At 42.5% G+C, this 19,754-nt stretch overlaps 1 protein-coding gene across 1 annotated transcript in view; it reads right to left on the bottom strand.

Annotated features, from left to right (window-relative positions):
• Positions 1-4,145: 4,145 nt before the first annotated feature.
• PRCP (prolylcarboxypeptidase) overlaps positions 4,146-19,754 on the bottom strand; it is a 52,954-nt gene continuing 37,345 nt past the window's right edge. Inside the window, exons 7-9 of the mRNA XM_014606587.3 lie at positions 18,065-18,229; positions 16,530-16,717; positions 4,146-7,725 (exon numbers count right to left, since the gene is read on the bottom strand). Coding sequence (XP_014462073.2) covers positions 7,521-7,725; positions 16,530-16,717; positions 18,065-18,229 — 558 coding nt within the window. The 3' untranslated portion in view covers positions 4,146-7,520. The remainder of the gene's footprint in view (positions 7,726-16,529; positions 16,718-18,064; positions 18,230-19,754) is intronic.

Below are 19,754 nucleotides of genomic sequence, written 5' to 3'. Positions count from 1 at the left end.
TTGTCTTCTCCAATTTCCCATGCAGGACAAGAACGAAGCAGAGTTCTCCAACTAGCTTAGTTCCAAAAAAAAAAAAAGATTAAAAGGAACCAGGGTAAGATTATGTAGGGGACAGGATGACAGAAAGGGAAGTTCTGGCTCTCCAGTTAAGTTATGTGATGTATGGAGTGGTGTTTGTTGACCCCAGGTTGAAAAGTATCTGGTTTTCCCATGCTTCTGGGCTTTACTGGTTGCCACACAAGTACGGAAAGGAATATTACCTCTTCCTTTTGCTTCAGGTGTCTATTTTTCTTCATTTTTTTCACAAGCATTAGGCATTGGCTGCAGCTAAGGCTTGGGATTTTGACTGTGGCCTGACACTTCTGCTGGGAGTTAAAGAAACACAACATTTCTTGGCTACAGGATCTTGCTTCTCTGCTCAGGGTCAGGCTGATTGCCACATTTAACATCAGGAAGGAATTATACCTCTATAGTTCAATTGACACACAGTTTTGTCTTCCTCTGTAGCAAGAGAGACAGTCCTCTCCCTTGGATCTCTTGAGCACATTTTAACAAACTGCTTCCTGTATTTGGAGTGGTAAGACCATTGAGTGTCCTCATCCCGCTATACTTTACCAGTGTCAAGTGAGGGTGTTCTTGATGTTTTCAAGGCACTGTGCCTGGCAGGGATGTTGGTTTAGACGGCAAAGATCCTGCCTTGAGCAGGGAACTGAACTAGGTGTGCTCCTGAGGTCCCCTCCAGCTCTGTTTTCTATGATTCTGGCTCGAGAGAATTAGCAGGTGCTAAGGAGTAGCAGGTGGGGGTGCTCAGCACAAGTTGAGATGAGCTCTCAAAATCAGAGCTCAACTTAAACACAAGTCTTAGGGCAATTCCACTTCTCCACGTTACTGTACCCAGGCACGTCTCAAAAACATGCAACACTGATTCTGCATAGGAAAGGATGTTACCATATGCAAAGGTAGACACCTCAGCAATACATACGTCATGCATCTCCTGAGTATCCCAGGTCAGATTTCACACAGTTTAATAACCATTCCCAGTTCTCTTTCCCAAAAGCGTACATATATTTATTAGTCCATGATGGGGTAAGGAAACCCACATCAGGGGGGTAACCCTGATGGATGCCAAGTTCCTTCTATTTTGTTGTAGTTGGTGGGAGCATAGGGTGCACAGCAGCTTGCCAGAGTTAGCCCAGTATTGGTTACACCCCCCACAACTAGTTGGGGGAAGGAAAAAAAACCAAAACTTGGCCTCTCAAATCTCTTTGCCTCTCTCCTGTGCCTTTGTGTTCTGTAGAAGGTGAAGCGTAAGGGTATAAAAAGCTGAAAACAGTTCCTACCTCTAGAGACCAGGCATTTACTGGAAGAAAGAAAGACCAATTGCTTCCCAGAGCATTGTCTACCCACATTAGAGAAAGGATTAAGCAGATACATTCAGCTATTCTAACAGATTTTCTTTAAGCCTTGAATACCCCTCTCACACTCACTCAGATAATCACATTAGTTTTGTCATTAAAAGATCCCTTTTATAGAAAGTACCTAAACCGCTTAAACCACCCAGAGAGGTTGCATACATTAGAAAACAACAAGACAAACGGAAGGGATTTGCTATTCCCCGTCTCAGTGTTTCATTGCACCTTCTTTCTAAATGCAGGAGATTGAACTAAAAGATTTTTCAAATGATCAGCAAAGGAGGGCTTTCCGCCCTAGTCCGGCTGAGCGTGCAAAAGCCCACTGGCACCGAGGTGCTATGAAGTTCCACATGACGGAGCATCTGGGTGGACTCCTGTCCGAGGTGCACTTGCTCCCCACTGAGGAAACACCCTGTATAACACAGAGGCTTAAGGCAAGTATTTTAAACGTATGGAGACATCTGGAGGCCCATCCACCATATAAAAGCAACAGGAACCAATTCTGGGCTCGCCCCATGGGGTTAAGAGGAAGTGCTCTTTAGATTTGTCTGATTTGAAATGAAATGTCAGAATTCCTAGCATCTGAGAAGTTTGGGATTTTGATTTTGCCAAAGGATTTCTTCTTTCACCCTCCCATTCCTGCTCATATGCTCCAAGCCCAGAAATGCTCCAATGATGCTCCAAAATATCCTTCTGCAGCAGCTTTCGATCTCTGCTCTTTCAGAGCTGCTTTTAGAAACCATCTCAAAGCCACCTCACCAGTGCATTTCCTGGTTTGTAACTTGTCAGTGGGAGTGAGCGGGTGAAGTGAACTTGGTAACAACCCATCCAGGGCAGGTTGCTGCCTTGAAGTAGATAAACCTAAGTGCCTCCCTCTTCAGTTTGCAAGTCCTTAGATGCATGTGGTTCTGGGGTATTCACAAAACTGTCCAAGGATCAGGAAACAGGCACCAAGCAGCCTCCAGAATTCAGGCAGAGCAGGGCCCTGTACCAGTAGCCTTACTCAGAGCATGCTTCATATACCCTACTAAACCAGACCCCTCATAAAAGTTAGTCACTCTCCTTTTTAAAATAGGGTCAGAGAAGCAGCCACCAGGGCTCATGTCTTAGGACATTTGCCCAGGAAATGGAAGACCCAGGTTAAATGCCCTCCAAAACCACATCTCCCATTTCCCAGAAAAATGCACTAACCACTGAGCTACATATGAGAAGGGTGGAGGGTGCTGTTCCCAACTTTCCTGTGAGCTGTCATGCAGGTGGCAATGTTTAAGGGGTCAAGCAACTGGGAGAGAGCACAAGAAAGCAAGCGCACAAGCAGAAGCCTGACTGTAACAGGGCATTCACCTGGGGAGCAGTCTTGTATTCAGATTCCTCCTGTTTTTTCCCCTAATGATTGTTTAACATATAATGCATAAACAAGCTGAAGTGGTTTTAACCACTACACCATCCTATGAAGATAAGCAGCAGCAGGGTCACCCAAGCCCTTTTTAGGTGCTGAGCATCTTGTGTTGGACCTGGACCTTATTTGACTAAGGATCTCATAGACTATAGGATAGAGCTTAATGGAGCTGCATGCCATATTGGGCACTATCTAAAGGTAAACAGGAGTATTCACTCCGACTTTCAAGGAAGTGGACTATGTCTGTCACCACCAAGCAAAAACGGCATCTGGACAAGGGTCGATTTCGTGGGATTTAGCATCATTTCTTTTAGAGCTCTCAATTGAAAACTTGATTTGCAGGGCAAGTTTTAATGTTTTCCCTTGCAGATCTCTGGTTGGCCAGGTCTTCCTTACATTATTTGTTGGAGGATTTGAAGTTTGACAGGGCTCCGAATTCTCCTAGATTCTTCCGCATGGGTAGATTCAATCTTTCCTCTTACTGGACCTACTTATTACAGGCAAGATTTTCACTAGTGCAAACAGAGTTAGACTTCCAGTGAGATTTGAGCACTGAACTTCCCTTTAAAAACCTTCCCTTGCAATCTTATACTCTCACTGCTTCACTGTCTCATCCTTTACATTAAAGCCAAATTTCAAGGACTTGGTTTCCAAGCATAGTAAATAAGCCAGGATAGATCCTCCTCCAGGCGTAGTTAACTATTTTGGTACTTCCTTTGATTATGCATGTTTGACTATTTTTAAACTGGGATACCTAAGCTAAATAAAATAATCACAGTATGGTATGGGCAGCAGCTGTGAAATTTTTTTTCCAGTGCCCTGCAGGACTTGCCTGCCTGATTGAGCATATGGGTGATGGCATTTCTGTCTCCATGGCCTAGTCAAACCTTTGCTTGTTAGGCCAGTCAGTGCCAAGGAGGTTAGCAGTTTCCACAAAGCTTGCCTGTCCAGATAATTACATGGCTCTCATCATTGTTTAGTGAGGACTGGACTGAGACTATCAAAAATCAATCAGATTGTCATTTTTTGGAAGTTACTATCCTAGGATATATTCAAACCAGCAACCTCGAAAAGAAATAATTTATTTCCTCATAACCAACCCACCCAACCAGATAATCATAATTCTCTCATTTGCAGTTAGAGAACAGAGTTTAACCTGACACTGTGGACATTATGAAACAGTGATAATTACATATTTGTACACTTAATTCAACCTTCCCCCATTGATGGCTCAGGCATAGATTAAATAACTTTATTATAGAAGTGTTGAAAACACCAAAAAAATCTACCCAATACCAGCAGTCCATTTATCTTTATATGCGAAACAAACCACATTCACAACTTCATATTCATTTATTTATAACATGTTGCAGTACATTTAAATTACAATACAGATTTCAATTTCCATAAGATTCATATTTACTGGTCTTCCAAAGCATCTCATTACCCTTCAAGTAAAACTTTTAATTCTTTGTCTGTTGCATTTCTCCACCCCCAAAAGGCAACACACCTTAAAATAAGAACTCGCGGTACAGGGGACAATATTGAATGTGTGATGCCAAGAATATCTTAGGTGATGCAAATAGCATGAGACATGGACCTATCATGACACCGGGGATAAAATGAATGATCTTATTATGGCACTTGATCATCTAACCTGCATGCCACAGCAGGAAAGTTACATTTCAAAATGAGGTAGCTAATCATTGATGAAGGTCATTCCCTAATGTATGAAAGTTCAGATGAGGTCTAAAAGGCTTTTCAAAAAGGAAGAGGTAGAGAGGTTGTCTATTAGTCTGAAGGCCAAAAAGAAAAAAACACAAACAAAATAGATCAGAGTGATTGCCTCCATCAAAAGCCAAAAAACACTAATGTGATAAAGATCTGAGATCTAAAGCTCAGTGGAGTCAACGGGAGGGTCCCCAATACTACAGCAACATGACAGAACATCTAACAAAGACAAATTCTCTCTTCTGAAGCAAAAGACTAGATAGAGGTGACTTATTAAAAAAAAAAAAAAAAAATCTTCTCATTATCATTGAAAGATTGCCTTTATTCAAAAGGGGAATGGTTTCAGGAATGTTTCAAGAAAAAGTGGGGGGAGGTGCAAAAATTCATAGAAAAAGTACAGCTGGAAAGGACCTCCAGAGGTTATCTAGTCCAACTCCCTGCTCATGGCAAAAATAAATCCCACCTAAACCCTAGGCACATCTCTCTAATCTACTCTTTAAAAATTCACAAAACAAGCCTCTCATACAACTACCAGAGATAGCCCAAAAAAATCAAACACAGCCTAACTTGCCACAGGTAACACAGGGAAATGAGGGCTATTAAAAAAAAAAAAAAAAAGTGTCCTGCCACTGAAAGGATTTATATTCAAGAGATTTTTCTTTGTGTCCTTCCCCCATCCCTTACACTCCCCTCATCTTCCAAATAAAAAGGTTATTAAAAAAATCAGGTTCAGAGGGAAAACAATAATTTGTTTTTGAAAAATTTATACTTAAGTGTCTTCCAGACTTTCATTTTACCACCTCTGGATCCAACAAATGGAAATCTTCTGCTTTCTTGGAGAGACCATGTGCCAACTACTGGAAGGAAGCTATATGACATAACCTACAATGGTGGCTACTTGGGAACTATAATAATGCCCCTCCTGCATAACCCACAATCTCTCTCTGTATAATCGTTGAACTCTGTACTCCGAGTCCACGGCACTGTGTACTCGAATGGAAGAGGCCATTATTTTCTCTTTGTTATGAGTACTGTGTATTCTAAGTGTTTATACTTGCCTGCAAATCCCCTTCTTAGCTATCGAATTAAAGTGTTAATTAGAAACCTACGTACACCCATAGGCTACTGATTGCACTTCAGGTTTAACTTTCTTTTCCTGCAGTGGTTGTAGGAAGTGTCCATTTCTTATTTGACCAAAAAGCTAAAAAACATTGTATGGCGCAACAAAATAGAGGCCATGGTTTTATTGTAGATACACACACACACACACACACACAGATAGATACTAGGAACACATTTGCATCACAGTGCTAGAAAATGGCCCCATTTGAATGGAGATTACCAACAGCTGACAGATTTCAGTGGAGCTCTAAAGAGCTCTTCCCCTTCCTCTCAGATTCTTCCCTGGCGTCACTCTCTCTAGTCTCCAAAGTGATTACCTGCTAAAGAAAGAGCATGAAAGGTCCAGACTGCTGAACCTGAACATAAAGGCCTCCTTGTTCAAAGCAACCTTTTCTAGAACACTGGAGCAAAACAGGGATAAGCCAAGAGTTCCACCAACAAGAGGGACCAGATTTACTGAAGTGTAAAAAAAAGGTTCAGAATGAGGCACACTTTGTTCCCAGAAAGTGGTAGATGATAGAGACAGAACTGGAGAAAAGAAAGACAAGCACACTGTAGGAAGCATAGCAGCAAAAAAAGAAGCTGAGAAACTGGAACTGGGATGTTAAGAGACTTGGGTTCTACATGGTGTTCAGCTTATCTGGAATGGATGGCCCAGCCTTATTAGCCTATGGAAGAAGGGTTTCAGTATGAATGAAGCTGAAAGATGAAGGGACTTGCCTCAGTCATTTATTAATATCAAGTATACAGTCTCCATGACTAGGGGCTGGTTGACTCTTTTAGAAGCTCTATAAAAAGCCTTGGAGTGCACCTGGCCTGCTGAGCACAGCCTCCCGCTTTCAGGCTAATACTCTCCCAACAGGAGAGCTCTATTCTGTGTTCCAAATAGTTTGTCCTGCAAACAATTTTAAAAGGCTTTTATTAAAGCACCATCAGTTACCAAACCATGCAGAATCTCATCAATAGACAGAAGAAAAAGAAAACAAGGCACAACCTCAATTATTTGTCACTCTTCGAGAGAACAATCTGGAGTTGCCCAGTGCTGCCCTGGAAAAACTAAGTATTTGTAAGACAGCAACAAGAGAGAGGGGATGAAAATACCCAGGATTTTTCTAACACTACCACAGTGGCTGGTATCATAGGGGTAAGGGAAGCAGCAGGGAAGGAAGGAGAACAAAAACAGAAGTTATACCCAGCCAGACATTCAAAGAATTAATCAGAAAAAAAAAAAAAAAAAGCTTCATAGTGAGCAGAAAGGAAAAAAAGTCACACATGACAACTTTGGTTAACAAACTGTTGAAAACCATGAAAAAAAAAGTGTACCTATTTTCTGGCAGAGTCCCAAAGTTTGGCTTAAAAATAACTTTCTCCCACAAACCAATATCCCAATGTAGTTTTGTTCCCTCTCCAAAATTACTGGATTCCACACCCCAAATTTAAGCTTGTACAGTTTATACCAGCTGAGCACCTGTCCCTAATATTCAATCCACTTGAAGTCAAATGATCTGAATTGACTTGGTCTAATAATGCATATTTCATTAGCAACAAGAAGGCTAATCTTGTAAGGATATAAGGCCTTCCAGGAATAGGCCAAAAACAGGGGTGTTGCAGAGAGGATACCCACAGTAGTTGATAGTGGCAAAATAGGGAAGCAAGCTATAGCAGGCAGCTCAACCCATACACTTTGACCTCCTACCTACCCCCACTGACAGGCACAGTGCTGAGAAAGAGTATATATAAGCATTAAAGGAAAAAAGGAAGCACAGGTGAAAAGACTGTATGTAACTGCAATGAAGGCCTGATCCTGCACCCACTAAAGTCAATGGGAGGTAATGATGGCAGTTACTGTAGCCACTTTAGTGCCTTTGTCTGGCCTTTTCAATCCATTGCTTCATATAGTGAACTTCCAAGGCCCGGGCTTGCCGCACAGATTTGGGATCACAAGGGTTACTGCTGCGCAGGTCCAAGTGATGAGCTCCTTCAGGAATCACAATGGCAACTAAAGAGTTTGTGATGTTCTGAGTCACTCCACCTCCAGACCATGGGTCCAGTCCACCATTGCTGGAAGAGAAATTAAATAGCTGTTAAGTTGAATCAACTCAATAGCTGAAAGTGCAACCAAAATGGCTAATCAATGGCTTACAAGAGAACCTGAAGATCATCCTAATTAAGATTACTAGGGGAATTTAGCAGTTTTCTTTTACAAATTCACATCCAAATAGGTAAGCTGTCAACAGAAATACTGCCTGTTCAGAATAGAGTGACTTTGAGTGGCATTTGTGCTAAGTGATATAAATCTTTCTCCATTTTATTCTTTCTGTACTGAGCAATTAAAAAACCCTGCCTCTTTTAGTACCTTTTGTTAAAACAATGCGAGTTAACTTCCTTTTGGACAGATGGGAACCAGGATAGAGATAAATGCTTAAGTATCTCCATGTGCTCACAAGATTTAGGTGCCTGGTTTGAGAACCCTTTAGATAAGCATTGCTAAAAGATCAATCCCTGATGGCCCAAAATGAAGTTTTTTTAAGTCAATATGAAGTTTCCTAATGGGTTTTGGAACAGGTCCCAAGAGATTTACCAAGGTCCACACAGCAAGTCATTGGCAGAATCAGGATTTGAACAAAGGAGTGCCTAACTCCTGTGTTCCTTAGCACATTCAGGAGCCATGCCACTTCATGTTCTTTGTAAGCATATGTCCATCCTTCCAGATGGAAGTGGCAATGTAGTGAATACTAACTAGATAATGCATGTGATCCTCACTCATTCCTTCCCGCTTAAAGCAAGCTGTCGGTTACAACTATATCTGCTCTGAGCCCATCAACCTGGATATACACCTTGGGAATCTGGAGCAGGGATTCCTGCATTTACAATACAATCCCAAGACTATAGCCACTCAAATCAAAGTCAGATTCAGACCCCGCTCCAACCTGCTACAATAGCAGCCCTATGACAAGGGCAGCAGAATCCCTCTTGTTGTGGTCTACAGCCCCCAGCTTGAACACATCATTAGTGACCTCTAACCTCTTAAACATCAAGGTAGCCTTAGGGGACAAACTTGTCCTGGCTTACAAGTAGCCCCCAAACAGACCACTTAACTCCTATTCTCAGCAAGCCATGCGCCAGATCCAGATGCCCACTGTGCCCCCTCAACACAGATCACATCACTGAACCAAACAACAGTGACTAACATCTGGGGTTCATTCACCTGCTCTTCCACTAATATCATGTATATCACCTGCTTACAGTGCCCCTCTTGTCTACATTGGACAGATGGGACAGGCCCTAAATGAAAGAAACGATGGATCTGACATCAATTCCAGGCACAAATGGGCAGAACACTTTAACCTCCCTGGACATTTCATAGTTAGTAGGGCTGGAAGGGACCTGAGCAGGTCATCAAGTCTGATCCCATGCCCTGGGCAGGAAAAAGCACTGGGGTCAAATGACCCCAACTAGGCGATTATCTAGCCTCCTTTTGAAGACCCCCAGGGTAGGAGTGAGCACCACTTCCCTTGGAAGCTGGTTCTGGATCCTAGCCACCCCACTCCTGCTGCCAAGCCTGAACCTACTCTCCGTCAACTTATGGCCATAATTCCTTGTTACTCCTGGTAGTGCTCGGGGGAACAGGGTCTCTCCTGTTCTCTGCTGGTCCCCCTTGGTAAGTTTATAGACAGCCACTAGATCCCCTCTCAGCCTTCTTTTGTGGAGGCTGAACAGGTTCAGGTCCTGTAGCCTCTCCTTGTAGGGTCTGCCCTGCTGTCCCCAGATCATGCGAGTGGCCCTCCTCTGGACCCTCTCAATGCTGTCCACATCCCTCCTGAAGTGTGGCGCCCAGAACTGGATGCAGTACTCCAACTGCAGCCTGACCAGTGTCAGATACATGGGGAGGATCACCTCCTCAGACCTGCTTATCATGCATGACAAGGTGCAGTTAGCCTTACTGACCGTGTCCTCACATTGGCGGCCCATGTTCATCTTGGAATCAATAATGACTCCAAGATCCCGTTCTGCCTCTGTGCCAATGAGAAGGGAGTTGCCCAGCCTGTAGGTCTGCTGCTGATTCTTCCTCCCCAGGTGTAGTACCTTGCACTTGTCAGTATTATTTCATTGCTGATCTCAGAGTAGCCATCCTTAACCAGTGAGAACTTTAAAAAACAACTTAAAATGTGCAATTACAAACAAGAAATCATCCAGACTGTATTAAGTAGGATCTCAGAGACTCTGAATTCTTTGAATGCAAAGAAACCAACATCTCATTGGTTTATAAAACTTTGGGCACTTTTGCATGTGCTCTAACACGTTCTGATTAGACTCGATTAATAGTCTGCTGATCTTGTCAAGTAAGCTTTAGTTAGTGCCCCCACCACCATTTTGAAATGCGGGATGCTGAATATACAAGATGCTACAGGCATTTTAATTAGAGTTGCTCTCAGGGAAAATCCCTCCCCCGCACGTGTACAGACACCCATTATGTCCCTCCATGTGTTAAGCAGCTTTGCTTAACCCACCCCCTTTCCTCCTCACCTTGGCCTATCCCCTTCTATTTAAATTACTTTGTTCTTTTCTATTCAACTCCCTGCCCTCTGCAATTCAATTTCATAGCATCTGACAAAATGAAAGCTTATGCCTTTTTGAATTAGTCTTTAAAGGTGATGCCCCGTCTTCAATTAAAACAATGCAACTGCTCACAAGAAAATGAATGACTTAAGCAAGTCCTTTTATTATACTTATTCTGCAAGTTAAAATTGAATATTGCAGACACTATTCCTGGAAAACAGAACAAGTCTCTATACTATCAATAGCTGCACAGCTAAAAAGAAATGTTACCACCACTTAATAGAAATGTTTGTTTCTACCTTCAGCTTCTAGCACTTAAGAACTACAAACAAAACAGATGAAGATTTAATTAAACAGTGTTAGTGTCCCTTCAGTAGGAAAAACAAAATCCCCACAGAAAATCCTGCATCTCTCCCCAGAATTCTTGGATTTCAATGAAACTTAGTATGGCTCAGGATAAAAAAAAATTGTATTCACAAAACCAAAAAAAGCATACAAAGAGCTGCACAATAAGCAAAATGCATTTGATTTAAAAGGTCGTCTGAATCAGCACAGTGCCCTAGCAACAGTGTGTTGGGTTGCCGAGAGACCCATGAGGTAGACTGACTTGGATCTCTTGGTCCCAGTCACGTGGAAATTAAGCATGCTGCAGGGAAACAACACCATTTCTGGCTTTCACAGGAGCTTCTGGCTGCTTCATCTAAGGTTCCGGCCAACCTATGCACTGATGGCACAGACAGCATTGACGTAGTCTGAGAAGTGATGCTCATTAGGGGCCTTAGCCTGGAAGATGCCAAGTATGCTTACCCAGTAATTTACTTAAGCACGTGCTTAAACTTTAAGCATGTGGGTAGGCTTATTTACTTCAGTGCCGATGAGCTTTTCAACACATGCTGAAATGGTCTGCAGACCATCTTGCAGCACTGAGGTTTAAAGTTGGTTGAAAGTAAAGAATTCAATAGTAATAATGTAGTATAAGCCTTATAAATCCATTTGTCAAAATTCTGAAATTCTCAAAAATCCAGCACTTTTAAAGACGCGCTGCACCGGGAAGTAGCTGCTCCAGGACTGGCTGCCGCAACTGCACACAGAGCAATGGTGCAGAGTAGTGGATGGCGGTGATAGCCACCACGTGCAAACTTCCCCCACTGCATTTGGATGGGGGTAGCAGCAGCGGTGGCTGGTTCCAGAGCACCAGTCGCATAGGGTCTCAAAAATCCAGAAATTTCAAATTTCTGGCAGGTGCTAGGTCCCAAGAATGCCAGATTTATGAAGTTATACTATCATAAAAAGAAAGAACCAAAGTAATTAATAAGTGAAGAACAGGCGAATACTTTTTATCCAAGGAAAGCAAAATTCAAGTGTCAGCCACTCTGTTCCAAAGAGAGATGCAAATCAGCAGGAGGGTCCTGCTGAGGTTTTGGAGATTCAAGTTTTCAGTTTAAAATGTACTATTTTCCAGAGCCATCATCAAGGTTTTTATCCTGGCCCACTACAAAACAGTTCATAAAAGGATCTTTACCCCAAGAAACATCCCACTGAGAAAAGCTCCCATCCCCATCCTCCCCTCAAACAAAAAGGGCAAATAAAGAGAAGACAGAGATGGACTGTTTTCTACGGCTGGAGGAGACAGGACTAGCAACAATGGCCTCAAGATGTAGCAGAGGAAGCGTAGGCTGGAGAGAAGGAGTCGTTTTCTGATTGAAGGGCCCTATACATGTGCAGGTAGAGGCGCAATGGGATCCAATTCTTTTCTGTCCAGGAAGAGCACAAAACAACTGCAGACTTCCTCAGACTGAAGGGTGTTTGTACCCAAAAGCTTGCAAAGAAGATTTTTTCCAACTATTTTAGTTAGTCTAATAAAAGATATCAGATTTACCTAGAGAATTTTGTCTGCCAATGGGATCTAATGCATAATCTACATAGTCACACTTCAAGCCATGCCACACTTGCACAGCAGGCGGCATGGTTGTGGGATTGGGCATTAGATCCGATTGCACCTTATTGCCAGGGCCAATCCTGGGCTCCCCCTGCACCAGCAAGCAGTGAGCTCCTGTAGCCGAGAGCCCCCTCATAGTGGGGGCGCTCCAAGCCATGGGGACTCCATGCACACCCAGGGCTGGGAGGCTGCAGCTGCATCCTACAGATGCTAGGACCCAGTGTCCACAGCTGCCAGACTCTTGGGTCCCAGCAGCCACAGGGCACTGAGTCCCCCCAATTGCAGGGCTTCCAGCCCCAGCTAGGTATGGGGCACTCCTGCAGCTGGGAGCCAGGTTAGCTGACAGGGCTCCTAGCTGCAGGGGAGACCCTGCTACACATGCAAGTTAAAGCTGAATACTAGCCAGCTATAAAGTTAGTACACCTTTTTGAGGTCTAACATTATAGCTCATTAGAGCTTTTTATGGAATGACTGGTACTTCACATGTGCAGCTGGTTTCAGTTAACTGCACAATTAACTAGTGAATTGTGCAATACCTGTAACATGTAGAGAGGGCCTCAGGCTGGTCAAGCATTGGAACAAGTTACCTAGAGAAGCTGTGGAATCTCCATCCCTAGAAGTTTTCAAGAGCAGGTTGGACAGATGCTTGGTTGGGATAGTTTAGTTAGAGATGATCCTGCCTTGAGCAGCAGCTGGATTAGACTTTAAAGTTCCTTCCAACCCTACTTTTTTTTTTTTTTTTTTTTTTTAAATGAATTCCTAAATCAGTACTAGTTCTCCTTTGTGATGGTAAGAGACACTGATGCAAACCAGTGCTCTTGGTAGAGGCATGATATCTTATTAGACCAACAAGGTTTCTGCAAAAAACTCTTTAAATTGCAAGCTTTAATGAGACCAATACAGCAGTAACCTATATACCTGACACTGATGCCAGCAGCACTTGTAGATGAGAAAAGTCAGTACGATTGTTTTTATTATAAACCTGCAGGTCCATTTTGCCCCACTGGGAACATCAATTCCAGTATCCTGACCAAATCTGTTACGCTACATTCTTGCCTGCAAAATATCAACCCTGCAGTAGTTCCATTAAGATACATTAAGATATTCTTCCCTTCACATCTTGAACTGATGCACAAGTTGCCTGGCACTTAAGCACCTAATATATGCTACACCACAGGGGGCTAGATCTCCAGGGTGGGAATAGAGATTCTTTTCTGTGAAGCACTTTGCAGTCCTTCAGGATAAAAGTATCCATCTAAAATGTATAGTGTTGATAGTGTCTGTTTGAAGGGAAATAACCCAGCTTGAGATCCAAAATATTGTGTGCAAAGCACTTATTTCTTTTCTTCATTCATTTGGTTGCTTTCAAGGATTTCTGGTTTCAAGCTCTCTAAGCTGGCAAAAATTCTTAAAGATTTGACAGGTTTGTTTGCTCATCTGTCAATTTATGAAGCAGAATCATAGTGCATAGGTTTATGGACTCTTAAAATGAGAACAAGCAACAATCTGCAGAAATGAAAAACAAATCCATTTAGTTTGCTTATTTAAAAAAAAGTTTACTATTGAAGTGCAGATTTTCTCACTTTGGAACAGATGCCCTGCTGGGCCAGAAACAGCAAGAGACAAACAAGAGAGAAAAGCAATAGGTTTTTGGAGCCAAGCAAACCAATGTTACAGGCTGAACTCCAGAAAATAAATCCCCAGTTCAAGCCAGGACTTCTCAGTAAATAGCTGTGTATTTTAAAGCAAGCCCCAAAGACTAATTCTGACTTGTGTAAAGAAGTTCCTTTTAGAAAAGAACTTGCACAACTTGAATGATAGTACAGAGGGGTATTGCTCAGAACTGCCAACTGTAAGAAATCAGTACAAAGATTTGGAACATCTAAGACCATAAGCTCTAAATGTGTGGGAAACGTGTTTGCTAGATGGCAAGGTGGCATTTACTAATCTCGTGGACCAGTCCATTTCTACCTGTTCAGAATTCATATCATCACTCAGCTACAAGTACAGCAAAAGTGGATCATTTTAAAGTAGTTTCCATTTATCAGTGTTAGAAACAGAGAAGGAGGATGTTGAACAAAAACCAGCAGTACACCGTGACAAAATATTTATTTTCTGGAGCTGTTTTGTTGCAATTAATATTCACGGGGGTATTTTGGAATGACAGAACTACTATTTTGTAGTATTAGATTTACAGCTTCCTCAGGAGAGTCGTTCATACAGTTACAACAAAAATGTTTTAAGTTAAAAAAAAAAAAAAAAAAAAAAAAAAAGGAATGGAAAAGGGAATGAGATCCAGATTGCTACATATGGAATAACTACCAGAAGGCCAATACTATTAAGTCTCAAGCATTATGGAAGTAAGGTGTCGCTTTCCTTATTTTAGTAAGAATAATTTCCAAAAATATTTGGATGTTTATAATCTTTTCCTTCTCCACTGTATCATTTCATTTCCATCCTGACCAGAAAAGTCTGTCAAAGCTATTTGCTAGCTACTCAATGAAGAACAGAATCCCATGACTATGCTGACTCTTACTCGGGTAAATTCATTTTTTCCACATCCCCATTTCTACCCAGAGCAGAGCAGAGGCATTATGCTGTTTTTCCTTAAAATAATCAATGGGAATCATAGGGTGGGTGTATATGGGAAGATCTCATTCCAGCAGGAGCGCACAAGACATGGGGAATCTGCACTGGAAATTGACCATTTGGAAAGGGAGAGAGTAGAAGATGATTTAAAAGGGATTAGCCTTTGGGTCTCTCAGATGGCAAAAGAGGTGAGTCTTGAGCATGCCTGTTAAAAAGGGTCCAGAAAGAGATCTAATAGACAAAAAGACATCGAACCTTAGGGAGAACAAGGATGTGTAGACTTTGACAGCATGCAGAAGTCAGATTTAGAGACTAGCAAGGAGTGCCATCCCTAGAATAGCACAAGCTGAGTATTTTAACAGGCAGGCTCTGAAGTGTTTTAAGGGGTCATCCTCAGTCCCTTGTGTTAGAGGTGTTCCACATCATAATACATGGAGAGGGAAGGACTCTAGCCTGATGGTTTAGACACTCAGCTGGGAGGGGAAGAGCTGAGCTCCAACACCCACTCCTGTGAATGGCTGTATTTACAAAGCGGGACAAGTTTGTTGGTAGGAGATTTTGAACTAAAAACAAAGGCATTTCAGTTCAAAAGTGCATTGTTGCCGTTTTCTGCGTGCCAACATGCATTTTGCCACTTATAAGACTGCACATAACACTGCATAGTGCATGTCAGCTCACTGGATCACCGGCACACCGGAGCACAAAAATGTATGTGCATAAATGCCCATTGAGAGCCCCCTACTTCAGAATGGCCTCTAGTCTGGTGGTTAATGCTATCTCCTCAGAGGTGGGAGATGTAGATGGTTGCAATCCCCTTCAGCAGAGGAGAGAATTTAACCCAGTTCTTCCATTTCTGTGGTGAGCCTTCTAGCCTCCCAGCTTCCAGGTACTACCCCCACTTTCTCCAGCTCCACTGGACTCAGAAGCCATGAAAATTAAGAGCTACACAAGCACCCAAAACAGAATGTATCTTATCAAGTTACACACTTCCCTACGTGTAATGAAATTGTCAGCATTTTGTTTTGGCAAGAAAAGAAAATTAAAAAAAACAAAACAGTATAGGTTGATTTCAAACCAAAATTCTCTCTTCATTATTTTGATTCGGCAGTATAATCAAACCCTCACTCATTCATACATACAGCCCTAAAGGCAAGGCCAGAGGCCCAGCACAGGACCGCCACTACAGGACTGAGCCTCAGGCAAGGCAACAGAAGGCTTGAGATAAGAACCAGATGCTAGTTTCCACTTTCTGGGCCCAAGGCTAAAGCTTTCTAGAGTTGCCAGAAGCTTCCCTTTATTTAGAAGGAGAAAAGGTTGCTCCAGCTCAGAACAGAGGCAACAAGTGGGTGATGGACTCCATGTGTTGGAGTCTGTGGTTTTCAGTTTACCTAGGAAGGACTGACATGCTGCTTTAGCTGGAATACAGGACAGCCTTATCAGCAAATGAACCTGAGACAATGAACACAGTTGCAGCCAAGAGATGAGACCGATTCTTCATGGGAACAAAGTAGTTTTCAGCAAACGCATGAACCAAATTCTCATTTCAGAGATGCACATGCCGGCCTCAACCTCAGCATTAGCACCAAGGGAAGCATTTGTCCTTCTGACCATGCAGACTCCTGGCACTGCCTACCCACTGGGTGCAACAGCAGTCCAACACTTTCTTCAACTCAAGTGATAAAGGCAGATGCTTTTGATGCTCCAAGTCTAAGATTCTCTCTGTGCTGGTAACCCATTTTGGTGGAGGGGGCCACTGCAGGAAATGAAGCAAACTAACCTGAAAATGATGTTACTGTGAGAACTGATGTTCTTCCCTCCATAAACTGAAGTAATCCATGATGGACGAGGCCTCACACCCCACAGTTTGAAACACTCTTCAGAGAATGCCTGGAAATCCCACTTCTGAGGCTCAAACATGTCATTGACACCATCTGTGCACATGGGCATCACCATCTCCGTGCAAGCCTATAAAAGGAAAAGCATGGGAACAAGGAACAGGTAATCACCTCTGCCAGGGACACTTTATTCTGTTTCTATAGCTGCAACCAGCATATTTAAGAAGAAAGCTCCACAGATTCCTTTAATGCTTTCAGTGATGAAATAGATATTTACTGAGTATTTAAATATAGATCATGAGCAAATCTTTTCACTGACGAGGCAGACTAGAAGCAGCTATTGTACTACACCAAAATCACTTTACCATTTTCATATTAGATCTTAGGATCCAATATGAAAACAGTAAAGTGTTTTTGATGTAGTAAAATTAGGATTTTTTACATGACTTAATATTTGGTCCCAATAAAAACAGAACAGAAACCAAACCATCTGCCAAATGCCAAGGATCAAGGTTCTTCCTTGGGCAAACCACTTCCCTCTTATATGCCTAGTTCCCTGCCTATAGGCTGGGAAAAATGGGTAACATCTTTAGACCTACCACAGAGCACTTCACAAGGCAAGTAGCGCTATGATATTTATTACTACTACTTGAATTAGATGCTCTCTGATGATTAATTAAGTAGCTGGTTGTCAATGGGAGCTCATGTTTCTTTGAACCACTACCTAACCTTGTTCTTGTGTCATTTAAAGAGATTTCACCCCCATCCTCCCTTCTCTTCTGCTAAGGCTTCACCAATAAAGACAAAAATAATATTTTTAACTCATGATCTAGTTTAGAGCTGATCTAACAAACTCTTGTTGGGAAGGCCAAAGCATCAAGTTAAAACTATTCACAACCCATGCTCTCTACAGCATTTCTCAACCCATGGGCCATGACCCAAAGGTGGGGTGCAAGAATATATGATTGGGTCATGAACAAGTTTTAAATGGATTCTCCTTTAAAGAAGAAAGAAAAATGTGGGAACCTGCAGCTTTTCCCTTGTAGGCTGGCAGAGTTCCAGCCTGCAAGGGGCTGCTTGTGCCCCCCATGCTTCCCCCACCCTACACACTGAGGGGCTGGGGGGGCAGTGGGTCAGAAGTGAGGGGCACTGGGTAGGGACTGGCCAATGTGTAAAAATGGGTCCTGACAGGAAAAAAAAGGTTGAGAACCACTGCTCTACAATACCTATATTTAGTTTTAGGCCATACTCATTTAGAGTCAGAACCTCAGCTGGTGGATACTGGCATACCTTGCACCACATTAAAAATAACTTGCTGATATAACTTCAGGTATCTGGCCCCTTGTATTAATAGAAAGTTCAAAGTGTCTGACAGCAAGAACTGAGAATTCACATCAGCTCTGGTTAAAAAAAAAAAAAAAAGCAAACAAAAAACCTCCAAGGTCAAACATTTTGGAAAGGTTTATCAAGTATTTACCTGATAGTACCAGCCCACTTCCCCAAGGTTCTTTGTTGCAGTATGAGATATGTTAAGGCACGATGCAACTCCTGAGTAATTGTAGTAGATATTTACTGCCTGGAAAATGTTCTGTAGCAATAGTTTGTCTGACAGACTGGGATCTTTCAGGAACTTGCAAACCACCTATGGCAAGAGAAAGGGGAAAAGGTCTGTAATGACACTCTTGATACAGACTGAAGATCAAATCTAACAAGACTAGGAACAAGTCAGGGAAGGTGCAAGTTTGTCATTGTCTAGGGACATGGGCTCTGATCCAAAGTGAGGAGATCCAAAGAGTTACCATACTAGGAATAAGTCGCGCGCACACACACAAAAAAAAAAGTCACCACACTGAGGATCTCTCTCATTTAAACTAATACTATTTGTCATCATAGTGGTGTGGGGTTTTTCTCTTTTATTTATTCAAATCTGAAAGACATACTAGAAGGTGGCAGAATGCGTTATACTGCTGAAGAATTCCAGAAGCCCCAAGTATGGTTAATTACATACATATGGTTGATCACATTTAGGTCCATCCCCATAAATATATCTATCCCTTTGTACAAACAGAAGTCAGAAGTTGTTTCCTTGACATGGACCTCACCTTGGAGGACCTTAAATAGGGTTGGGGCCTATATGCAGAAGGTGATGAACCCATTGGGCAGCCCTGCACCAAGTGAGGACTGGATTTGAACAAGTGGAGAACATCCATCAGAGCCCCCACACTGCCCTTGCTCCTTTTGTGCAAGAGTGGCATGACTCCTTTCAAAGAGCCAAGAGAGCCCCAGGGCTAACACAGCTAAAGCATAAGAGCATGAGCAAATGCCTCAACTCCTGATGATCCCCTAGGATATAGGTGGCTTGGGGACAGGCTCTGTAGCTTGTAATGGGAGGTCAAGTGGCAAACCCTGTCCTATCCTCCCTGCAAGAAGGATCATGGGGAAACAGAGGGAATGCTCGCTGAGTGTCCTTCTCCTTGTTCTTTTATGGATTTACACTGGGCTTGGGAGGGGCCAATAGACTACTACAGTTCCCCCCTGCTCCCCTGCCCCCCCAAATGCTGAAAGCAGCTCTAGTTTTTACTGAAGTCAAGGAGAGCTGCTGCTAGTGCTGATCAGGATTTGCCATCTTAGAGTTGGGCAAAACAAGCAGTAAGTGCCCCTAGCAAAAAGGTGCTTTAGGTAATGTGGTAACTAATACAATGCAGGATGCTTGTGAAAACAAGGCAGTTTGCAGGGGTAAAAGCAACCCCTCAGTTCTCCCTGAAGTCTTTGCCTCAGCCTGCTAACTTGGGTGGAAAATATCTAAGTTTTCCACAATGTGTTAGTTACCACATGCTAGCTACCATATCTTCTGCTGTATAAGACATCCATTTATAAGAGACATGCATGCCCCAAAACACAAAATGCTAAAGCTAACAGAAATCTAACTGAATTTTGTAATAAAAGTGACCCAACGATTTCAATTATTTTCATTACATAATTTTGATGTGTAATTTTAGACTTCTGGGCTGAGGGGGGCGAGAATACATCTTATACACAAGAAAACAGTTGCACGTAAGCACCCCCCCCACTCGCTTTCTTCCTTGTGCAAACCAGGTCAAAGAACAAGTTAACAAATACTCTATCATCACTTTAAGAGGGCTTTGTCACTTGGCTAGTTCAGTAAG

This window comes from Alligator mississippiensis, chromosome 1 (assembly GCF_030867095.1).
Source record: "Alligator mississippiensis isolate rAllMis1 chromosome 1, rAllMis1, whole genome shotgun sequence".
Classification (NCBI taxonomy): domain Eukaryota; kingdom Metazoa; phylum Chordata; order Crocodylia; family Alligatoridae; genus Alligator; species Alligator mississippiensis.
The sequence above is the reverse complement of the archived record's forward strand: the minus strand, read 5'-3'. Positions and strand labels throughout refer to the sequence as shown.